This window comes from Empidonax traillii, unplaced genomic scaffold (genome assembly GCF_003031625.1).
Source record: "Empidonax traillii isolate 1590-97213 ecotype Southwest subspecies unplaced genomic scaffold, ASM303162v1 scaffold1134:size187968, whole genome shotgun sequence".
In the NCBI taxonomy this organism is placed as follows: Eukaryota; Metazoa; Chordata; class Aves; order Passeriformes; family Tyrannidae; genus Empidonax; species Empidonax traillii.
The window spans coordinates 85,909-109,068 of record NW_020956327.1 but is presented as its reverse complement, the minus strand read 5'-3'; the positions used below and the strand labels follow the sequence as shown (position 1 = coordinate 109,068).

At 56.8% G+C, this 23,160-nt stretch overlaps 1 protein-coding gene across 3 annotated transcripts; it reads right to left on the bottom strand.

The window, feature by feature from the left end:
* Positions 1-601: 601 nt before the first annotated feature.
* Positions 602-18,691, bottom strand: MERTK (MER proto-oncogene, tyrosine kinase). Of its 3 annotated transcripts, none has more exons than XM_027905255.1 (19): positions 18,563-18,691; positions 14,186-14,540; positions 13,874-13,974; positions 13,558-13,731; positions 12,245-12,331; positions 11,520-11,635; positions 8,991-9,174; positions 8,623-8,774; positions 6,260-6,413; positions 5,794-5,914; positions 4,570-4,655; positions 4,381-4,476; positions 3,955-4,035; positions 3,598-3,690; positions 3,362-3,480; positions 3,019-3,128; positions 2,715-2,874; positions 2,281-2,417; positions 602-1,133 (listed from the first exon to the last, which is right to left on the bottom strand). In XM_027905255.1, the coding sequence occupies exons 1-19, from the start codon at positions 18,630-18,632 to the stop codon at positions 659-661; spliced, it is 2,871 nt and encodes a 956-aa protein (XP_027761056.1). In that variant the 5' UTR covers positions 18,633-18,691; the 3' UTR covers positions 602-658. The 3 variants fall into 3 exon arrangements, with proteins under 3 accessions (XP_027761056.1, XP_027761055.1, XP_027761054.1); XM_027905254.1 differs by having other exon boundaries at positions 5,794-5,947; positions 6,260-6,410; positions 18,563-18,689; XM_027905253.1 differs by having other exon boundaries at positions 5,794-5,947; positions 18,563-18,688.
* Positions 18,692-23,160: the final 4,469 nt, after the last annotated feature.

Below are 23,160 nucleotides of genomic sequence, written 5' to 3'. Positions count from 1 at the left end.
TCAGGAGAGGCGGGAGGTGCTGGACAGAGCGCAGGGTCCGGCTCCAGTTGCTGCCTGAAGGGAAGCAGCAGAAATCCCCCAAAAAACAGAGAATGGGCAGCAGGGAAAGGTCAGGCCGTGGCTGAGGGGCTCCAGCCCTCCCGGGACCCCCCTTACAGACTCCTGTTTACCCGTTGTTGCAACAGGACTGGCAGTTCCTCAGCACACAGATGGATGGAAAGCTGCTCTCTGAGAAAGGGGAATGTGGGAACACACACTGCTCCTGGTGGGGCTCCTGCTGCCATTTTCCCTGATTTCTTACAGCAAGTTCTGTAGCAAGAACCCAGACCATCCATAGGGCTGCCCATCCCCAAATCCTCAACACGTGGTGGAAAAGTGGGAAAACACCAGGCCCTGCAAAGCTGGCTGCCCCCTCGGAGCGTGGGGAGCTCCAGCCCCTCGGCACCATCCACCCCACCTTGCCCTGGTCCTTATGGAAAAGAAAAATAATTACAGAAAAAATAATTACAGCATTGATTCCAAACCCTCAGGACTTCAGCCCAGGAAAGAGCTCCTGGGAAGGGCCCGACTCCGCCAGGAAAACCGTGCAGGAGATAAGAAGTAAAAGAGACGGCCGTTTATTAAAATACACCCTCTGTGTCCTTGTCCTGGTGCCCACTCACACCTTTCCCGGCGGCGCTTCCGAGTCCTCCCCGCGGCTCTCGGCCGGCGGCAGCTCCGATGCCGGCAGAGTGCTGGCCTGGCTCCAGCGGCTCCCTGGCTCCGAGCCGTCCCCGGGCAGCAGCGGGACGTAGGGATCCTCGGCCGGGCCGCCCAGCTGCTCCTCCACCACGTACCTCGTCCCCCACGCCTCGCTGGGATGCACATCCACGGCCACCAGCGCCGCCTCCGCGCCGGGAGAGCCGGGCTCCGACACCTCCCCGGCCTCCAAGTCCGAGTCCGCCTGCGGGAAGCCCGAATCCTGGGTGGAGTCCGGGCTCTGCTCGGGCAGGCTGGTGTTGATGTAGATGGCCTCCCCGGAGCCCTTGGAGCTGGGCAGGTTTTCCAGCAGCTTCTCCAGGTGGGCCTTGAGCTGGGAGAAGGTCGGGCGGGTGGCGGGGTCGGCTCTCCAGCACGCGGACATGACCTCATACCTGGGAATCGGAGAGGAGCGTGGTTACCTCAGAGGATCCCACACTCCCACAATCCCAGACTGATTTGGGCTGCAAGGGACCTTAAAGCCCATCCAGTTCCACCCCCTGCCAAGGGCAGGGACACCTTTCCCTATCCCAGGTTGCTCCAAGCCCCGTCCAACCTGGCCTTGGACACTCCCAGGGGTGGGGCAGCCACAGCTTTTCTGGCAGCCTGTATTTCTCTGGATTAAGGGAGATATGGGGTTAATTCCCAGCTTCCCTGCAAACTGGGCAAGCCTTGAGCTTTCCATTAAAACAAAACAAAAACAACTCCCTCTGCTCAGGCTGTTTTCCAGGCTGATCAGCTCAAGCTGCTGTTACAAGTGTTACAAGGCTCTCCCAGTGCAGCCCTGGGATCTGTTCCCTGGGAACATCCCAGTTCTGAGTCAGGCATGGTCAATCCTTCTCTTGGCAGGTGCCTGCTCCCAGGCTGGATGTCAGGGAGCACTGGGAGCTCCCAGCAGGTCCCAGCTGGGCACTCTCTGCCTCTCCACCCTCGGGCAGGCAGGATCTAAAAGGTTCCTTTGCCGCTTCCTTCAGGACCAGGCGCTGGAGAGGAGCCTTTTAGGAAACGTTGCACAACTTGGTTTATCCGGTTTGGATTCCTAGCCATGGGGGGATTAAACATTTTCAGCTCTAATGGCACCAGAGAAAACTCAGGAAGGAAACTCGGGAGAAAAGCCTTTGCTGAGCTGCTCAGAAATCCAGGTTTGACGTTTCCAGATTTATGGATTTGAGGCCATGAAGGGCCCTAGAGGGAGTTTTGTGGGGCACAGAGGGGCATCACCAGCCAGGACCTCCTGGCCAAAACTGTTTTAACCAAAAAAATAAAGAAATAAAGCCCTAAAAAACCCCTGTCCCTGACTGCTCCTGGTGACCTCGGCACATCTGTGCAAACCCATCACTTCTCCCTGGGACACTTGTTGGGATTTTTGCCTGGAGTTCAGCTGCTTTCCCCTGCCTGGGTGACACACTGCTCTGCTCCAGGACGTGGCTTCCTTGAGGCACATCAAAACTCGGGACGCTGTGCAAGTCCTACGGAGCTCATTCCCAGGATACTTCCATTCCGGGCATGGCGGAGCCCAGGAGCAGGGGCTCCGGTACTCACAGCTCCTCTGAGCAATCCTCGGGCTTCTTGAGGCGCTGCCCGTGGAAGAGGAACTCGTAGATCTCGTGGTTCTGCACCCCCGGGTAGGGCGTCATCCCGCGCGTCGCGATCTCCCACATCGTGACGCCGAAGGCCCACTGAGGGGGACACAAAGGGAGAGGACGGTGCTGGAAGGACACTCGGGGGGGGAATGAATGACCCTTTTCATGGGCAAAGGTCACTGCCCGTGGAGGCGTCCCGGGCACAGCGGGCAGAGCTGTCACCCTCCCAGAACCGGGAACAACAAGCACTGGCACGGCAGGGGCGAGAGCGGCCCACTCGACAAACACAGGGCAGCAGGGAAAGGTCACCCACAGCCTCCTGCTCCTCTGGCACTTCCCGGGAATGACAGCAACTGGAGCCAGGGTCTGGTTCCCTGCCTCCCCTCCACCTACCACGTCGCTCTTGGTGGTGTAGACGCGGTCAGCCAGGGACTCGATGGCGATCCACTTCACCGGCATCTTGGCTATCCGGCCCTGCCGGTAGTAATCCCCACTGTAGATCTTTTTGGATAAGCCAAAGTCCGCCACGCACACCGTCATGTCATCCCGCAGCCTGCCGGGGGAAACCGGGGAAGGTTCCAGCCTGGAGCACCAACGCCGGGCTGAGCCCTCCCCTCCTGGGTTTGATGGAAGGGAGCCCAGCTGGGCTGTAAATCCCCAGGGTTTCCCACTGGTGTTGGTGGCAGAGCACACTCACATGCAGTTCCGAGCCGCCAGGTCCCTGTGCAGAAAGTTGCGGCTGCTCAGGTACTCCATCCCCAGGGCGATGTCCACCATGAACTTCACCAGCGTCTGCAGCGGCACAAACTGGGAAGGGAGGGGGAGGGAAGGGAAGGGAAGGTGGGGATTAGGCAGTGGGAGGCCTTGGGGAAGCACGTGGGGGTTGATCCAAAAGGCTCCCCTGTTCAGGGCTGGCAGCTGACATTGCAGACATTCACCCCTCAGACTGGGCCGTTCCTTGAACCACCAGCCTGCAGGAGCCATGGAGAAGGATTCCTTTCCCAAACCCCATCCCACCTTGCCCCTCAGGTGCTCCCTACCTGGGGGGCCATCTCCAGCCGGGAGCGGAGCAGGAAGCTGTGCAGGTCTCCATATTTCATGAACGGCAGGATCACCATGGGCTTGGGGATCTGCTGGGAGCTCAGCTCGATGCACACCCCTGGGAAACACAGACAGCTTGGAAAAGGCACCGCGGTCCCTACGGATCCGTGCAGGATCCAGGCCAGGCTCCCCAGCCCAAATCCCAGCTGGAGGGGCAGGAAGTGACATTCCATACCTAGCAGCTTGATGACATTGGGATGGTCAAAGTCCTTCATGCACGCTGCTTCGCTGAGGAACTCCTCTATCTCCCTCTGGGAAAAGTTATCCACTGGGAAGCAGAGAAAAAGGAGGAGGTTTAACACCCGGCATTGCTGCTGCCATCTCCCCTCACAGCACAGCTCCTGCATGGAAAAGGGATCCATGGCTGCACCATCCTTGGACGTCTGACATGAGTGTCCCCTCCTGATGGCAGCAGGAGCTGTGGCAGAGAGGCCACAAAGGGGTGCCAGGATGCTGTTCCCTGAGAGAGGCAGTGGGAATGTCGGCATCCAATGGGATAAACAAAGTCCTGGGAGGACAGGGAATGACTTACACTTCATGGTCTTCACAGCCACCTTCTGTGGAACACCTTCAGGCTGGGTGAGGCGTCCCTCCATCACTGACCCGAACTCCCCTGTGCCACGGGAAAGAAGGAATCCCTTTATCCACAGCCCAAAGCCCCACCTTTCAGGGTCACTGAAAAGATGGAGGCCTTGTCCCCAAAAAGCCTGGGGAAGGCTTGTTCCTCATCAGTGAGCACAAGGAGGACAACCTGGGCTCAGGGAAGGTTCTCTGCCCGTGGCAGGGATTTGGAACAAGACGAGTTTTAAGGTCCCATCCAACTCAAACCACTCCAGCATTCTGTGATTCTGTGAACCCAGGGCATTCGATTGCCTTGTCCCACCATGTCCCCACATCCCCTGGAGCTGGGGGTGATGCAGGGAACACTGGCAGCCCCATACCCCACATGTCCACTCACCCTCTCCCAGGACCTTCCCCAGGCTCAGGGCGTTTCTGTCCACGACCACATCCTGCAGCTTCTGCTGGAGTTCCCTGCTGACTCCCAGGCTTCCCACTGCAGGAGAGGGGGAACAGGAGCTCAGTCACCTCCAACCTGCTGCCCCTTGCCCCTGAACCCCCTTGCAGAGGGGTAAGAAGTCCCCCTTACGGGTGAGTTCCACGGCTCTCCGGCAGTAGGACTTCTTGGCCGTGTAGTTCACCGCCAGCTCCAAGTCGTTCCCGCTGAAAGCGTTCCTGGGTGGGACAGAAACACATCCTGCTGGGACACCTGTGGCTGCTTGGATGAGGGGATCAGCATGGCTGGGGGACCACGGCCACCTGTGGGACCCGCAGGGGAGGAGGAAATGCACTTTTTTAATTTCCCTCTGGCCGGACCAGCTCCATCGCCCAACAACGGCCCGGCAAAACAGGCTCAAGTGAACAAGGCTCAAGTGTCAAGGAGTGAGTCACAGAGGTTTTTGGGGAGGAAATGGGACACTCATTTCCTACTCCAGGAGCAGCCTGTACCGGCAGGAATGCTGCTGGAGATGCTGCACAGCCCCTCTGCTACAGGGCCCTGCTGAGGTCCAGCTCTGGGCAGCAAAAACAGGGCAGGGAAAGAGTGACCAGTTCGGAAAGGGATCCTCACACACACTACCAGCTTCCAGACTGGGAGCACAGGGCGGTTAATGCCATTTGGGAAGTCACAAGGATGAGTGAGTAGTGTTGGCTCATTGTAGGAGAACACAGCCCTTTGTTTGTGTTATTTAAACAACGCTGGGCCGTGGAACCGGAGCGTGGGATGAGGCAGGAGGGGTTTCTCGAGGCCACGGGATATTATAGAATCATGGAATATCCTGAGCTGGAAGGGACCCACAGGGATCAGCAGGTCCAGCTCCTGGCCCTGCACAGGACACCCCAGGACACACCAATCCCCCCCTGTCCCCCAGAGTGCTGTCCAAACACTCCTGGAGCTCTGGCAGCCTTGGGGCTGTGCCCACTGCCCTGGTGAGCCTGGTCAGTGCCAACCACCCTCTGGGGGAGGAACCTCTTCCTTCAATCCAACCTGACCCTGCCCTGACACAGCTCCAGCTGTTCCCTCTGGTCACAGAGGGGACATCTCTGCTCTCTCACCTCTGTGTCAGAATGCCTCCCACCCCAAGTTGCACAAGTTCACTTCCCTTTAGAAATAGGAATAGCGAGCGAAAGGTGAAGTGCTGGGCAAGGAAGGGAAGGAAATACCATCACTGCAGTTAAAGTACACTTAGTCCCTCACCATAAAAAAATGCCACTTGTGGCAACACCACCAGTCCTGGAGACAGAGACCTTGATCCCAAATCTGCTGGCCAGCCACCCACCCACCTGGGAGCTGCGCAGGTTTCCCTCCCCTTACCCGTATTTTGTTTCCACACATCGTCTCTGGATGACCACGGACAGGCAGAGGATGAGCCCGACAGCCACAGTCCCACAGATGAAGCCCAGGGCCACGACGAAGGAGTCAGCATTCCCAGAGGCTGGAGTTGAAGAGGGGGCTGAGGTTATTGATCCTAAGAAAACATCCTGTTAATGGAGCCGGTGGGAGAGTCAGCCTGCAGCACCCAGGGCTCGGGGGGGGGATTCCTAGGGGTTGGACCCGAGCCTGGAGAAGGGTTACATGGGAACAGAGGGAATGAGGAGCGAGGCTGCACGTGGAGAACAAGCTCTCCTGCTCCCAAATGACAGTCCCTGATCCTTGGCTGGCAGGGGAAGCGTCCGAACGGGGATGGAGGGACGGCTTGGCCGGGCACGGGGAGCACACCCTGCGTGCTTCCCACCATCCCACCCTGCTCCCCACCGGACAGGGATGGCCATCTCCTTACCCGTGTCGGGGATGAAGATGTCCACGGGAACGCTGAAGGGCCCCACGCCCCCCTTGGTGACGGCGGCCACGCGGACGGAGCAGGTGGCGTTGGTGGCCACCACGGGCAGCACGGCCACGCTGGAGTTCAGCCGCACCTCGGCGGGCACGTCCTGCTGGGCACAGGACAGGGGGGAAACCCTGGGCTGGGGAACGCAGGGAGATCTGGCCATTCGCTGAGAATTGTCCCCCTGGCAACCTTTGGGAATTGCTCTGCTTTCCCAGCCCGGAGGAAACGCAGCGCTGGGCTATTTAGGGAAAAGAATGGCCCTGTGTGCGAGGGCCGGATGGGATCGGGAAAGGAGCTGGGCAGCGTTTCCCGTTCAGTCCTTGTGGTTTTAGCCCTCTTTGCTTCTCAACAGCAGCAGCAGCACCGGCAGCCCGAGCCAGGAAAGAGGCTGGAAAGGGATCTGGCGAGGATTGTGACCCTCAGTCCTCCCTGTTGCCACCAGAGCCCCGTGAGCCCGGGCACCCACGGAGCCTCCGAGCTCCCTGCACGCTCCTGGTGGGATTGTCCAAGTGCTCTGCCACAGGAAGCAGATCTTAGGGCAGGTTTTTTTTTTTTTTCTTCTGCCTGTGGTTTTTGTGCTGAGCTAATTATATTTCCAGCTTTAAGGACCGTTTCCTCGCCTGGCGTCACGGCAGGAGGCAGCGTGTCCCATCGCACAGGCCTTGGGAAAACCACGGGAGCCTTTCCCTGCAAATTCCCTGGTTGTTTTCAGCTCAGAGAGCGCTGCTGCTGCTGCTGCTCTCTGCCGATTTCCAGCTGCAAAACAGCTGCCCAGCTGCAACCAAAACATCTGGCAGGCTGTGCCCAGCAGAGCCTGGCTCCTTCATGGACATCCCACAAAAAAGCAGGGATCAGTGGGAGAGCAGGAGGGAGTCAGCAGATGAGGGGGATCAGTGAGCAAGGAGGAGGGAATGCAGCCAAGGGGGATCTGTGGGAGAGAAGGAGGGAAGCAGGAGACGAGGGGCATAAAACGCCCCAGATCCTTCCCTGTCCCTCCCTGTGTCAGCTGAGGACAGACTACGCTGATGTCACAGACAGTGAGCACAAAGCAGGGCAGACCTGCCAAATCTGATGGTTTTTTAGGAGGTTTGTGGTAGTTGAGGAATTCCTTCGCATCCCAGATGCGGCAGCCTTGGCTCGAGCAAGAGCTGCTGGTTTAAGAGCAAAATAAACCGACTTTTTTGAGTTTTCCTGGTTGTGGAGAGACCTGCAGGTGGCCCTGTGACACAGAGATCCAGCTTCCCCATGGCTTTATCCTGCAAAACTCGTGGTTATTTTGGGGCAGTCCATATTTAGCCTGTCCAGGGCCAAAACTCGGGGACTTTGTGAAAAAGATTCTGTGAAATAAGAGTTGGAAATGATGTCAGAGATCATCGAGTCCAACCTTTGGAGGAGCTTTCCGAGGAGTCCAAGCTCCCCTGGGCACAAGGCACGTTCCTCTCGTGCCTCAGACTCCTGGAAAAATTGAGAACTGGAGAAAATTTCCCCCCCATAAGCACTCGAGTGGGGAAAAGGATGAAAAAACAACAACAACAACAACAAAACCTAGTCTCCCAGGGCTTAAAGGGCAAGGCCTGGGCTTGGCCCTTGCTCTGGACAGACGACAAAGCCGTCAGCAGTTTTTTTCCGTGCTGGTCACAAGACTAGGATATTGTTTCCCTGCCTTCATTCAGGCTGCATCTATATGGGCTTGTCTTACTTTGTTGTTGTTGTTTTTTTTTTCTTTTTCCAGAGGGGCAAAAGGAGAACAGAAAATGCAGCATCCTACAAAATGAGGGGGTGAGTCACCGTTTCCACGCCGGGTTCAGGCCGCCAGCCCGGGCCAGAGGAAGCCCAAACCGCAGCGCAGAGGCGACAGCTGGGCACGTTATCCACGGGCTCCTGCCCTCTGGCAGAGCCTGCACTGAGGCTCCTGTGCCCACAGAGGCCAGGCCAACCTCGCCCTAGAAGATTCCTGCAGGTGCTGCTTCCCGAATCCGGGGCGAGGCAAGCAGGGGGTTGGCAGATGATTTCACACGCTCACAGCCAGGGCTTTGGCCCAAAGCGTTCCTCGAGCTCTGGGACTCTGTGCCGTGGGTTTGCAGAGGGGTTAATGCACGGGATAAAATCCCACCTGAGCAAGGAGCAACTCAACATCCCGGGAATACACTGTCCCACACGCCTTTGGATTGACCACGAGTTACATAAACACACGAGAGGGATGGTGTGTGCTCCAAAAAAAAATGTATGGAAGCACCAAGACCGATCCGGACATCCCCACTGGGATTTTTTTCTGGGCTTCAGCCCTTCTTCCCCGTTTCCCCAGTGACACTTACCATCCCCTTGGAGCTCTGCCACCTGTACCAGACGAGATAGCCCTGAAGCTCCCCGTGGATCCTCCCCAGGGGTGGCTGCACCCAGCGGATCTCCAGGGAGGAGCTGGACTCGTTGAAGGACACCGTGACGTTCAGAGGAGGCGTGGTGGGAGCTGCAGGGACCACGGGGAGAGGAGGTGAGGGGAGCAGCGAGGATGGGTGATGGAAAATCCCACGGGATTTCCTACATCCCATGATGGCCCATGGGGAAGTTTCCTTTCCCACCCTGTGAGCCACCATGGCATCTTATCCAGGGAGTCCTGCACTAAGCACAGCTGCTTTTCCCAGGGCAGGGAAACCCTTCCCAGGCTCCGCTCCTCGTTTCCTACCTCCCTCGGTGGTGCTGGCGGATACCCAGGGGCTGAACGCCGACCAGCCCACCTCGTTCCTGCAGGATACGCGGATGTTGTAGCTCTCCATGGGCTGCAGCCGCTGGATGTGGTACCCGTGGGGGGGCACCGACGTGCTGAAGAGCAGGAGGGAGGCGTTGCCCCTCGGGACGGCTTCCTCCACCTTAATCGAACAATCAGCCCACAAACAGGGATTAGTCAGCCACAGCCTGCAGGGCAGCAGGAATCTCACATGGGAAAACAGGATCCAGAGCCCTGCCTCCCATCGGGACCCCGCAGGGCACGCTGGAAGGCTGAGGGCAGGTCCTGGTGGGACCCAGGGAGAGGGACCCAACACGTGTGGAGAAGAAGACACCCCTGCATCAGGGCCATGGGAGAGAGATGTTGGGAAGGAGGAGGGAGGGAGCAAAAGGAACCCCAAATAAAATGACCGGGCAGCACCCAGCAAATAAACAAAAGGAAGTCCTTATTTTGTGCAACATGTCATTAAAACAGGATTTAGCACCGTTGGATGCCATGGGATTAATCCCAGGCCTCATCAGGCTCCATCATTACATTTAGCAGCATGGATGAATTTAACATCCCCAAAAACAAGTCCTGCTTTTTACAGGAAGGTAAATTGCTCCCTCCCCATGGGGCTGGATGTTGAGCCCCCACGGAATTGCCCACACAGCCCCTGCAGCTCTCCAGGATGCGCCTTTCTGTGGGAAGCACTACCTGAGTGGGATGGTGGGAGGAAAGAGGGAAGAGCAGGAACAAGGGGCACCAGTGAGAGTGAGACAGTTCACTCAGAAGACAGCCCAGCCCACAGGATGTGTTTCAGTGTGCCCCATGGGCAGAAGGTCCTGCAGTCCTCTCAGAAGCCTCCATCCGTGGATTTGGGATGGCAGGAGACCTGCCCTCGTGCTTAAGCAATAAGAGGACCCCTGTGGGTGTCCCAGGATGGCCTCAGCATCAGTGTTTTCCAGCCAAAATGAAAGGGAACAGCCTTCAGCCTCAGGTTGCCATGTCTTTCCACAGAGAGATGCCCAGAAATGTTCCAAGTTGCTCTTGGCAAACCAGGAGCTGCTGCAGCCACACACCTGTCCTGGTCAAACACTTCCCGGCCGAACAGCCTTTCCAGCAGGGGTTTAGAGGGGCAGGATTCCCTCAGCTCCCCGCTCCTTACAAACACTGGGAAGGAGCTGAGGGGTTGCCTGTCTCCTGGGGAAGTCAGGGAATGCCACCTCCATGGGCAGAGCCCGTGGGGAGGTGCCCAAGCTGTCCCAAGGGAGGCGAGCAGTGACCAGGGAACACACACGATGGCTCGAAAGCTCCACCGGGCCCAGCTCTTGTCCTGAGCATCCTCAGCTTGTCTCCTGGGGAGAGCCCATCACATCCATGCATCTTTCTTTAAAGAAACTCAGGATGCTGGCAAACTGAGAGAGCTGGAGTTTGGCAGGTGGGACAGCTGGGAGTGAGTCACTCAGCCGGGGGGATTATCAAAGGGGACAGGAGCAAAAAAGGCTGAGTCACGGCCGTGTTTTCGCCAGAAATCAGCTCTTGTTTTCCAGTTTGAGAGGCTGTTTCCTACTGACAGACCATGAATGTTGTGTCAGAGGAAATTCCTTGGCTCTCCACCCCGCTTCCCAAGCTGCAGCTGGAAGGCAGCAGCGGCTACCGTGCTAATATTAGCTCTGGTACCTTCCCTCCCTGCAACTGCTTTCACTTTTACCTGCCTTCAAACACCTCCTCCAGCCACGTGTTGCCTCAGCGGGAGTGGAGATCATCCAGGATGAAAACATTACCCATGAGAGCAAGCAATGGGTTAGAACTGGGAAACCAGCCACAGAGAGCAGGTGGAAAAGTCCTGTAGGGCATGGAAGTGGCAATTCCCTGACTTGTCCGGGAGACAGGAACCCCTCAGCTCCTTCCCAGTGTTTGTAAGAAGTGGGGAGCTGAGGGAAACCTGCCTCTCCAAACCCCAGTGGGAATGCTGCTGGTTTGGGAAGTGCTTGACCAGGACAGGTGTGTGGCTGCAGCAACTCTAGGCTTCGCAAAAAGCTCCTTGGAGCATTTCTGGGAGTTCTCTCCCCAAAAACAACAACCTGACTGTCTTGCCTACGGGGAAAGGGACTCCAAGAGAGCTGGGGAGGGGCTTTGGACAAGGGCATGGAGTGAGGGGACAAGAGGGAGTGGCTTCCCACTGACAGAGGGCAGGGCTAGGTGGGATATTGGGAAGAAATTATTCCCTGGCACAGGTTGCCCAGAGAAGCTGTGACTGCCCCATCCCTGGCAGTGTCCAAGGCCAGGCTGGATAGGGCTGGGAGCAACCTGATCTTGTGGAAGGCATCCCTGCCCGTGGGACATGGGCATCACAAGATGATCCTAAAGGTCCCTTCCAACCCAAACCATCCCAGGATTCTGGGAAACCCCTGCAGTTCATGCCAAACACCACTGACTTCCACCTGCATCTTGGAGCATCCGTGTGAGGGGGGCTGAGGGACAGGGGGAATTCTGGACGCTTACCTGGACCCTGCAGCTGTTGAGGGCAGAGAAGGCATCAAAGCCCGGCTCCCAGGATATCCCGATGCCGTGGGCTGTCCTGTTGAGGACACGCACGCTGGCAGGTGCAGATGGGATTCCTGCAGGGACAAATCAAGGAGGCCTAAGCACACACATAGCATGTGCTGGTTTTCCCTGGCAGCTCCCAGGGTTCAGGAATGACCCCCAGGTCCAGCCCTGGCTCCGGCTGCTGCGTCATCCTCCATGAGAGTCCTGCGGCCGTGCCGGACAGGGAAGCACAAAAAAAGTCATTTTCGGGACTATTTTGAGCACGTTCTATATTTGTGAGCGCTCTGGGTTGCTGAGAGGCAATGACATATTTGGGGGAACACCTTCCTCGTGTTGCCGGAGTGGCTCCCGTTAGGAATGTCAGCGATTTCCACCGTTTCCTGTGGAAAATTGTGAGCGTTTGTGAAAGGAAGGAAAAGAGTGATACGGCCCTTCCTAAACCCAGGGCTGACAGTTCTGCTTTCAGATGTGCTCTTTGGTTCTTCCTCCCCCCCAGCCCGGGATGACGGGGCTGATGGAGATCCCACTTTAAATACGGGATTAAAACAGGGAAAAAAAATAAGTCTGGGAGTCCTAAATGGGATCTCGCTCAGCTTGTGCGGGGGTGAGCGCTTGGAAGGTTGGAGAGCTCCTGCTTGGACACACGGGGTTAGCAGGGAAAGGGAGGTCCTGTGGCTGACCTTTGATGTTGACCTGGCCGGGGCTGGAGGCCGTGAGCCCTTTGCTGTTGTGGGCCTCGCAGCTGAACAGCGTCGTTTCGTTGATTCCTGCAGGGAGGAAACACATCCCTGTGCACTGGGCACGCACCGAGTCCCACCAGTCCCCCACCCGCTGCTCCCGCCTTCCTCCCTCAGAATTCACCGTCCTGAGCGGCACAAAAGGCCAGGAATGAATTCACAACTGGGGCTGCCCGGGGGTGACCCCGTGGTCCAGCTCGCCCCGATCCACGCCGGGAACACGCGTGTGCCGCACGGCACATCCCCACTGGGCCCTTGCACAACCTCCCAGGGAAAAAACATGCTCTGCCCTCAAAAGGGGAAAGGCAGAAAGCAGAAGAGCCCCCGGCCTGGGTCAGATGACTGATTACTTGTCAAAGATTGCTCAAATCTCCAGCTGATCACGGGCGAGGACCACTGGAAATACCCAGGGAGGGCATTTGGCTGTTGTCTTCCCCCCCGGCTCAGCATTTCTGGCTCTTTTGCCAAGCATTTACTGGAGGTGCCTCCTGGTTGCTGCTGCCATGGACGTGCCGAGTGCTGGCTCATCCCGGTGCTCCCGGGCCAGGAGCAGGACTGTTCCAATGACCCAAGCGAGCGGGTGCCAGCCGGATGCAAGGACATCCAAGAGGAATGAGTCACTTCTTCCGGCTTTCGCTGCCCTTTAAAGGCCGCCTTTGGATGCCAAGACCAGTCAGTTATAGCCTGGCTGTTAATTAACTAGTGGCCTTCTCCTCACCAGCAAAGCAAAAAAATGCCCCCTCTTCTGCCTCTGCACAGTGGGTTTTATGGGACAAGAAGGATTTTTCTCCCTGTGCTCCACTGGTTGGAATGGAGAGACACTGCTGGGACCACCCCAAGCTCTTCCAGAGACACAGAAAGGGGACCACCAGTCAAGCAGCCCACAAGAGCGGCAGTTTCTTGTCGGCACATCCACACACTGAAGGAAAAATCTGCTTCTTGCTCAGGCGAGGCTCATTGGAGTGTCTGCCTTTTCCAAGGAAGAAATTTCTAGCAGCAGCCAGAGGGGCTTGGATGGGGTTTCCTGGGCCATTCACTTAAGAGCTGGACTCGATGATCTTTGTGGGTCCCTTCCAGCTCAGAATATTCTGTGGTTTAAGAGCAGTCCCCAGGGCTGTGATGGGAACACAAATACACTACACTCCTACACCAGGAGCTCGAGGCCAGCGGCACCTTCCCACCCTGCCCTTCCTGCCACCCCCCAGAGGAGTCCCAGCCAGGCAGGGCAGGGCAGGGCAGGGCCCCTGTGGGCTCACCTGGCACGGTCAGCACGGAGGGGGACACGTGGGGCCGCTCGTTGACGCGCACGTTGTTGCGGAACCAGAAGATGTGCACGGGCTCGGGGGGCCCCACGGCCTGGCACGTCAGGTTGAAGGGGCTGCCCCTGCTCACGTTCAGCCTCTCTGGCTGCTGGATGAAGTGTGGGAGGCCTGTGCAGGGAAGGAGCTCTCAGTGCCACAGGCACTGCCCGGGGCTGTGCCCAACTGCAGCAACAGGCCCCTTCCCACCCAGGATTCCCCAGCTCCCTGCCCCTGGGGGCACAACGCCCCGCACCTCCCTCCCCCTGCCCACCTTCCAGCTGCACCAGGATGGGATCCGACACCACCTCCACGCCAGAGACGTTGAGTTTGCAGACGTAGGAGCCGTTGTCCGAGCGCTGGGCCGCCAGGATGCTGTGGAGAGAACGGACAGCACGTCAGGGCTCTGGAGGGCACGGCAATGCTCCAGCCCGGGGATGGGGTTTGTCCAGCGCCAACCACCCCCACAGCACGCACCGCTATAACCTGGGCTTGCAGAGCCAGGCTTTGGGGACCCTAATCCCAGCCCCAAACCCCTGCCAGTCACCTGGCCGCCCTCACCGGCAGGAAGGACAGCAGCGCTCACCTGAAGGTGGAGGTCATGGACACCTCCTCGTCGTCGGGAATCTCGAAGTGGCTGCTGGCGATGCGGTCCAGCGCGTGCAGCTCCCTCCCGTCCTTCCACAGGGAGATGCCGGGGGCGTCCGGCCGGAGCAGCGCCTGAGGCACCTTGATGGAGCAGTTAAAGGTGACGTCCTTGTGCTCGTTGATCACGATGTGTGGCACCGTGGGGTTAAACCTCAGCTGCCCCAGGGAGCTGCTGGGGGGCTCCTCCCGGGGGCTCAGGTGAGGCCAGTGGCCAGCAGTGGACACGCCGTGCTCCAGGCGGTGGGAATCTGCCAACAGATCCAGCCTCGCACCTGCAGCTGGGTCACCATCGTCTGCGAGAGAAGACCTCGGGTTTGTCACCGCCAGGCAGCAAGTGGCCCCCTCCCGAACCCTGCTGAGCCCCTTCAAAGAGAGACTAAAAGCAGTTCGCATCCATTGCCAAAAATACAGCATCTCTCAGACCTCAAGCAGCACCTTTAAAAAAGCCCTTTTTAAAACAAACAGGAGCGGCCCAAGCTAAAGAAAACACTCAGCTACATCTTCTGGGGCAGGGCAGAGGCAGGAGCTATTCCTGCTGCGCTGCACCCCTGGGACTGGAGTATAGATGATCCCTGGGCAGCAGGAATTTGGGACTTTACTCCAGCGAACCCCTTTCAGGGCCTCATCTCAAACATTTTCAGCTGGGGCAGAGGAAGAGCTCCCGACAGGAATTTCGCTGATTTTAGGCTCTGCTGGTGATGCCATTCCCTTCCCAGGACGGGGGAGCTGCTCCAGGAGAGGGACATGCTCTGAGTCAACTTTTGCTAAGTTAAGTGTCTCCACTCCACTGCCTTTCCTGGGAAAATAGCTGGAGAAATGCCTTCAGACAGTGTGTAGGAGCCAGCTGCTGTTTAGTGCTGCTCTTCCAGAGCCTTTTCCCACATTTTTTCCCAAGGGAAGGCTATTTACCAGCTTCATACCCCCACCTACAAATAACCAAATAGTCCTGTAATGGTGTTTTCCCCCTCCCAGCACTTCTCACCCAATCACGGCCGAAGTGAAAAGCAGCTCCATATAAAGGAATTCCCTCCCCCAGAAATGTATATTTTTTAAAGAGATAAAATCCAGAGGATACCCCACGTGTTGGTGATTTTACTGGACCATTTCTGAGCTTCCTGAGGCTTTTGCAGCCATCATCATTCCCAAGGCCGAGTGCTAAGCCTCCCTTTCAGCACACAAAGGCATTGTGCCAGGCAGGAATTTCAACCAAATTAATATCCCTCTTCCAAGTTAAAAAAAAAAAACAACCTCAAACAACTATCCCCAGTTTAAAAGAGAAAGGAAGCACGACCCTTTTATTGAACCTGAGCTTGGCCCCCGAGTTTGGTTTGGGGCAGGTTTTAAAGACCTCAAACATCGAACAACAAGTTTTTAAAGCTACGTCACCCGCTGTTGTGAGTAATGGGGCACGAGCCTGGTGTGTTTTCCCTGGAGCCAAGAATCACAACCGAATTTTGAGGCTGGATGTCTCCCTTTGCTAAATCACCGTTTTCAACCCTTGAGGAGCGCTGCGTGAGGACAGAAAGCAGGGGAGGGTTTTGGTGGTGCAGAGGGAAGGGGGAGGCTCCCCCTGGCTCCCCCACAACACAATGGGCTTCCCCCGCGGGAAGAAACAAAACAAAAAGACCCGAAGCTATTCCAACCTGCTGCCTAAGCCTCACATCCCAACACAAACAAAGGCCATGTGACTGCTGCAGAACTGCGGCGGCACTTCCAGGGACGTGCTCTGCAACAACCCCCCGGCAGCTCCCGAGGAATCTGCCAAATGCACACCAGGGAGCGACCCCGAATTCCCTTCCCTCCCCTGCTCTTCCCGGAGGTCGCTCAGGCTGGAGCCACTCTCGCTGCCTGGCACAATCCAACCCCAAAGTGCTGTGTTTTGTGCTCCATTTGGAGCGTTCCGGCTCTGGCCTGAGCAGCTCCCCCGGCACGGACCCCTGGCCTGGGAGCACGTGGATGTGTGCCCTGGGATGAGTTCTGCTTCCCTGGGCAAAGAGGATCTCAGCCTTGCTTTCACACTAATTAAGTGGGAAGAGGTGTTTGCTGGCCCAGGAACGAAATACTTTCCCCTCTGACTCATGTAACAACAGGAATTTCTCATATCCAGCGCTGCCTTTGGGTATCCCTTCCGTCCGCAGAAGTTTGGGAGGTGGATGTCACGGCACCTCTGCAGGGATTCGCCCTGTGTGGCGGGACAGCCCTTCCCTGCATCCCGAGCAGTTAGGCTGGCTCCAGAGTCCAAGGCTGCAGCCAAGGAGCGGCCAGCCCTGCGTGCCTGCGTGGGTGCCGGAGCGGCTCCCGTCCTAACCACAGCCTGGCCCGAGGGAAAAGCTGGCGTGGAAATCCGACCGCTTGCAAGTGCAGCGCTGCTCTCAGAACACCTGGGATGGCAGCAGAACCCAAAGGGCCAACGAAGACACATCCTTCTGCCCAGCCCAGAAGGTCCCACGTGCCCTTCTCCGTTACTACCCCGGGGAACGGAGTTGTTAGCAGGACAATCTGGCAGGATGCTTCCTTATGGATACGAAGAAACAAGCAGGGAGCTGCACGCCCCAGGACTGACACAGCAAGGTCTACTGCTGCCAGAGCAGCATCGGGGTCCGCCAAAAAGCTGGCTACATCCCTAGCCCTGGAATTCCCACTGCTGGAAGTAATTCACCTGCTGGCACAGCTTTCTGCTCAGGCACTTGTTGAGCAGAAAGAATGAGGAGCCCCTGCCCAGTGGGGGGGTTTCCTGCTCCCCATCCCCTGGGGTCCCTGGGGGACCTGGCAGTGTCAGATTAATGGTTGGACTCTATGATCTTAAAGCTCTTTTCCGAGCCAAACGATTTTATGATTATAAGAAGTGAGCTTCCCCCGGGGCCACACCTGGAATCCAAAGAGACCCTCAGGACTCAAAACACTTTTTTTGTAAACCAGCCCAGGATTCCTGGTGACATCCACACGGAGTTCCCCCTCCCCTCTGCAGGCTCCTGCTGTGACAGAGTCAGGGCTTTAACTCCCCCCTGCCCAAAGCAAACACTTGCATTCCTGCCTTCCCTGCCAAATTCCATCGGCACAGCGACTCTGAGACCCTCCAGCATCCCTGAGCAGGGGCTGTGGACCCCCAGCAGCTCCCAGCTGTGCCCAAAGGTCAGGCAGCCCTGATCACAGGACTTTTGAAGTCCAAAAAACTGCTTTGTCTCCACATTTCTTTCTGCACGTGGAGCTGAAAAGCCACCAAACTGCCAGCACTGCAAAGCGCCACAACCTGAGGTGATTCCCGCTGATTTCTCCCAGCACTGCTACACAGCTGGCTCATGGCTAACGGGATAAATGCCAACTGATCGGCCACAGTTTATGGTCCCTGACTGTCGTGGTGTCCCCAGCAAGCAGAGGCACATCAGGCAGCGAAGTGCTGGGACAGGACCACGCTGCAGAGGCGGAGCTGTGTCCCAGAACAACCAAACCCCGTGTGCCAAGACGGTCAAATCCTGCATCCTAGGACAGCCAGGCCCTGTGTGCCAGGACAGCCAAATCCTGCATCCCAGGATAGCCAGGCCCCGTGTGCCAGGACGGCCAAATCCTGCATCCCAGGACAGCCAGGCCCTGTGTGCCAGGACAGCCAGACCCCGTGTGCCAGGACAGCCAGACCCCGTGTGCCAGGACGGCCAAATCCTGCATCCCAGGACAGCCAGGCCCCGTGTGCCAGGACAGCCAGGCCCCGTGTGCCAGGACAGCCAAATCCTGCATCCCAGGACAGCCAGACCCCGTGTGCCAGGACAGTCAAACCCTGTGTGCCAGGACAGTCAAACCCTGTGTGCCAGGACAGCCAGGCCCCGTGTGCCAAGGACAGCCAGACCCCGTGTGCCAGGACAGCCAGACCCTCTGTTCCAGAAGCAGCCAAACTATATGTCCCAGGACATTCAAACCCCATGTCCTGCGACTGTGAGACCCTGTGCCCTGGGACAGCCAGACCTTGTGTCCTGGGACTGCCAGACCTAGTGAACCAGGACAACCAAACTCTGTTCTCCCAGGACAGCCAGACCCTGTGTGCCAAGGACAGCCAGACCCACTCTGGTTTGCGATGCCACCAGAAATCCGCAGGGACATCCCTGCGGAGCTTCTCCCCGGGGTCCAGCCGTGCCGGGACCCGCGGTGCCCACGGCACAGCCCGGCCGGGGGCTGAGCGCCCGGAGCAGCATCCGCGGCAAAAACGCTGCCGCGTCCCGCTTAAAGACCCGTCCCCCACGCCGGGGCCGTCGTCCCGGGATCCCCTCGGGATGCCCTCGTGCCCCTCCACCCCCCCGCCCCCCGGGATCCCCCCCGGACTCACCGGCCGCTCCGCGGGGCGGGCGCAGGGCCGCCAGCAGCGCCCAGAGCAGCGCCCAGCGCCCGGTGCCCATCGCCACCGCTCCGTCACTGCCACCGCTCCGTCAGTGCCACCGCTCCGTCACTGCCACCGCTCCCTCAGTGCCACCGCTCCCTCAGTGCCACCGCCACCGGCCCCGCGACCGGCCGCGCTCCGTCACGGCCAGCGGGAGCGGCCCCGAGAGCGCTCCGCCCGCGGCCCCGGGCCGGGCAGCGGCACCGGCTGCGCTCCGCTCGGCTCCGCCGCGCCCGGGGGCCGCCAGCGCCGCCGCCCCGCCCCGGCCCGGCCCGGCCCGCCTCCCGCGGGGCCCGCTGGGGGAGGCACCGGCGCTGCGGGGCTCAAACCGCGCCCCTGAGCGATGCCCCGACAGTTGTCCCCAAGTGCCACATCCCCACGTCTGCTTAATCTCCCCCCCCCCGCCCACCCCAGGGACGGGGAGTCCAGGCTGTGCCAGGGATGGACAGCCCTGTGGGTGCAGGATTTTTTCCCGGAGTCCAACCTAAAGCGCCCCCCGCACAGCTGGAGGACGTTTCCTCTTCACCTGTTGCTTGTTAACTGTGAGCAGAGCCCGACTCGTACCTGGCTCCAGTCTGCTTTGCCCCAACTCAGCTAGTGTCCAAGGCCAGGTTGGACGGGGCTTGGAGCAACCTGGAACAGTGGAAGGTGTCCTTGTTCAAGGCAGGAGGTTGGATAAGGTGAGCTCTAAGTTCCCTTCCAACCCAAACCACTCCACGATTCAGGGACTTAAGGAGAGCGAGAAGGTCCCCCCTGAGCCTCCTTTTTTTCCAGGCTGAACCCCCCCCCAGCTCCCTCAGGGATTCCATGGCAGAACTGCATTTCCTTAACAAAAATATTGACCTTCTTTTTGTCTGGCATGGGAAGTTTCTGGGTATTCCCAACCTGCCCCAACACTGGCCTTGCATGAAAACATTTGGGACCAAGCCATACTGAGGCCATAAGCATTCCCCCCCCCCACAAATGGGAAGGGACTGGGATCTGGGGAACCAGGACTTGTTGTGACTGAAATAATCCAGTTTGAAGCCTTTTCCAACTGGGAAGAAAAAACTTGTTAAGTTCAGGGGGAAAAAAAAAAAAAAAGAAAAAGAAAAAGAACAAATAACTCCCAGACTTCTTTGACTTGCAAAGCTGCTTATTCACTGCACATTCCCAGGCATTGGTGACAGGGATTGAATTTTCCTCCTGACCAGCTTCCCACATCTTGAAGCCATCAGCAGCTGAGGAAGGGCGCGTGGCACTGGAGGCCCCGAGGAGAGGGGAGAAGGAAAAGCAAGGGAAAAGCCTTTGGATTTTTCTGGATGCAGAGTGAAAACAGCCCCTTGCATTGGGATATTGTCATCCCACTGAGACAGGGCGAGGAGGAGCAGCAACTTCTGCAAAAAAAAGGATTAATAAAATAAACAGCAAGAACACCCGGGCAAGTAAAGAGGATTTAAGCAGCTCCCTAAAATCCCTGAATTTGGGTCACTTCCTTACAGCAGGTTGGTTTATGCTCAGGGTTTGTTGCACAGCTTGATGGGAGGAAGAAGCCAGAGAGGAAAAATAGGAGAAGCTCTCAGGTTGAGGTTTGTGATAGGAAAAGGCTGGAAAAGCAGCTGGAAGGAGACAGTCTGACCACTCTGGCACTTGCACTGGTGATGTGCAGCTTCCACCTCACTGCCATCCCCCTGCTCCTTCCCTCAGCACATGGAATACAGGAGCAGATTCCCAGCCTCAGAGCCCAAACTCAGCAGCTGCTGGGGGTCTCCACACAAACTGCTCCTGCTTTTGGCTCAAAGTGCAGACTCACCATCCCCAAACAGCACCCGCTGCCCAGGGCTGGGAATCACTTGGCTTTCAACCCTAGAAATACCTCCTGGGGTGGTGGGAGAGGGAAAAAGGCAACTGATGTCAAAGGAAGGAGAACTGGGACTGAGGGAGAACCTTTCATAGGAACAAAGGCTGCCTGTGTGAGCGCCAGGATCGACCCTGAACCAGCTAAACCAGTCGCTATCCAAGGTTATCCGATCCATCTCCCAGCCATCCCGGCGAGGAGGGGCCACGGTCCTTTGAAATCTGGGGTTTCCAGCTGTGTTGGTGCTGTATGGACACTGTGTCCTGCTCCAGAGCTCAGAGCTGCCCATCCTTTTCCTCGTGGGCTTCTCCTGCCCGGGTGAGGGTTTTAACCCTCTCCTGATCCCATCGGCAGCTCCATGGGTATCCTATGCTTTCCCTTGGCAGGATCCTAGTGCTGCAGGTGCTCCCGGAGCATTGTGGTGCTGGGCTGGAGCCTGAATCTGATCCTTTGGGGGCTTTTTGCCGTTTCACTTCAGAGCATCGACCCCGTTTCCTCACGAGACTATTTGGACACTTTGGAGTCCACACAGTCCTTGTGAAATCGGATGGTTTAGCAGAAATGGCCCTCAGCAACTGGGCTTGGGGGTGTTATTTACCGAGTGTTTTCCCCCCCTTTGCTATTTCTGTGTTTTTGTTTTCATTTTGCTAAATCCCTGTTTTATTTCTGCTTCCTCTTGGGGCGTGTTTTTTTTATTTTGATTTGCAGGAGCTCCTGTTCTTTCAAATGCCAAACCCTTTTGGCAACACGTCTTTAGCCGAGGGCAGCTGCTCTGTTTGTGTTAAATGTTAAACCCCAGGCACAGGATGCAGCTCAATCTGCAGAGAAAACTGAACATTTTGTGATGCCACTAAAATGCCTTTTTTTTTCTCGCGCTGCTGCTTTGGGCACTGGGACACGTTACGCCTCTTACTGGGCACATCCTGTCCCTTGGCTCAGCTGGTTCTTCCAAGGGCAATTTCTCCCGGTCTGCAAATCATTTTGCAAAAGCAGGAAGCCACCTCCAAAGGTTGGACACTGGCTTTGTCCCATCGAACTTCTCCTTTCTGGGAAAACAGTCACCACTTGAGCCAAAGACTCCCCAAAACATGCACTGGATCCCCAGTTTCAAATACGTTTTTGATTCTTCTGCAGCTTCTCCCTTCTCCTTTGGTTATTGTGAAACTTAGACCTTGAAAATAAATCCTGCCCCTGAGAAACTGCACTTTCAGTTCCCACACAGGTTTTAGAGAGTAGGGTTATTGGAATATTGGGAAGGAATCCTTCCCTGTGAGGGTGGGCAGGCCCTGAAACAGGTTGCCCAGAGAAGCTGTGGCTGCCCCTGGATCCCTGGAAGTGTCCAAAGCCAGGTTGGATGAGGCACAAGTCATATGAGGAGCAGCTGAGGGAGCTGGGGGGACTCAGCCTGGACAAAAGGAGGCTCAGGGGGGAACTTCTCACTCTCTGCACCTCCCTGACAGGAGGGGGGAGCCAGGAGGGGTCGGACTCTGCTCCCAGGGAACAAGGGAGAGGATGAGAGGACACAGCCTCAAGTTGTGCCAGGGGAGGGTCAGGTTGGATACCGGAAAACATCTTTAGATGGAAAGGGTTTTAAAGCCCTGGCACTGACTGACCAGGGAAGTGGTGGGGTCCCTGGAAGTGTTCAATCTTAATTAATGAACTGTTTAGGAGAGCAATGCCAGAGGTGATGGGGAAATAAAAGAGGTAAATGAAATCCCTGTGCAGGGTGGGAATGGTTGAAGGCACTGCAGGACAGCCGTGCTCGGTCTGTGTGGGACAGATGCCGGGGCTGGGTTTGGACTTGCAGAAACAAACCCCAAAACTCACAAAGACTATTGCAGCAGGGATGTTTATTCACAGCGCCGGGTGCGCGGGGGATAATTCCTCCAATCACGCACAGCCATTGTCTTTGTTCAGCCCCTTTTATGCAGAATAACGTTACATATGCATTAGCTGTGTTACATATACATTAGCGGTGTTACATATGCATGAGCTGTGTCAGCAAATTGCAGAAAAGTGGGAGGGGAATCACTAACATAAACCGCTCCTACAACTCCGCCTTGGAACGCTCCCTCGGGGTTTTCTTTCGGGGGTCTTTTGGATGAAGTAAGAAGCCTTCCTCAGCTTGAACTTTCTACATTTGCTAAGAATTGCTGAGTTGGCACTGTCAAATTAACTCCAAACTGGTATCTTTTCCGGGAGCTTCTTTTATCAGCTTTCAAGGTTTCTTTCTCATGGGCTTCAAAGCCCCTTATCTAAACTCTTTAAAAAGTTTTTCTGTCCCCGCTAAAGTCTTCCTTATAAAATTAACTATATCCTGTCTGTGAGTTAGCATAAGCAAGCAAGGCCCTATCCTAATTCTATCTAAAAATTAGCTACAATCTTGTATTATTGCTTTATATTTTGATCACCCTTTATCACAGCACGAAAGTGGGCTGGAACCAGGCCTGGTGAATTCTTTCTCTTTCTGTCTCTTTCTTTTTCTCCCTCTTTAACTCATCTCTTCCTTTCCCTCTTCCCTTTCCTTATCCTTTATCCAAGCCCTGCTGCCATGTGCTTATGCAGTAGCTTAGGGACTCACACACCGACTTCCATGACAAAGCGCGTAATTTATTAATAAAACCTCGTGGATTTTTTTTTTTTTTTTTTAATTTATGCGGATCCTCTGACTTTGCCTTTTTTCCTTTGGACGAAGGAAACTTAACGACGG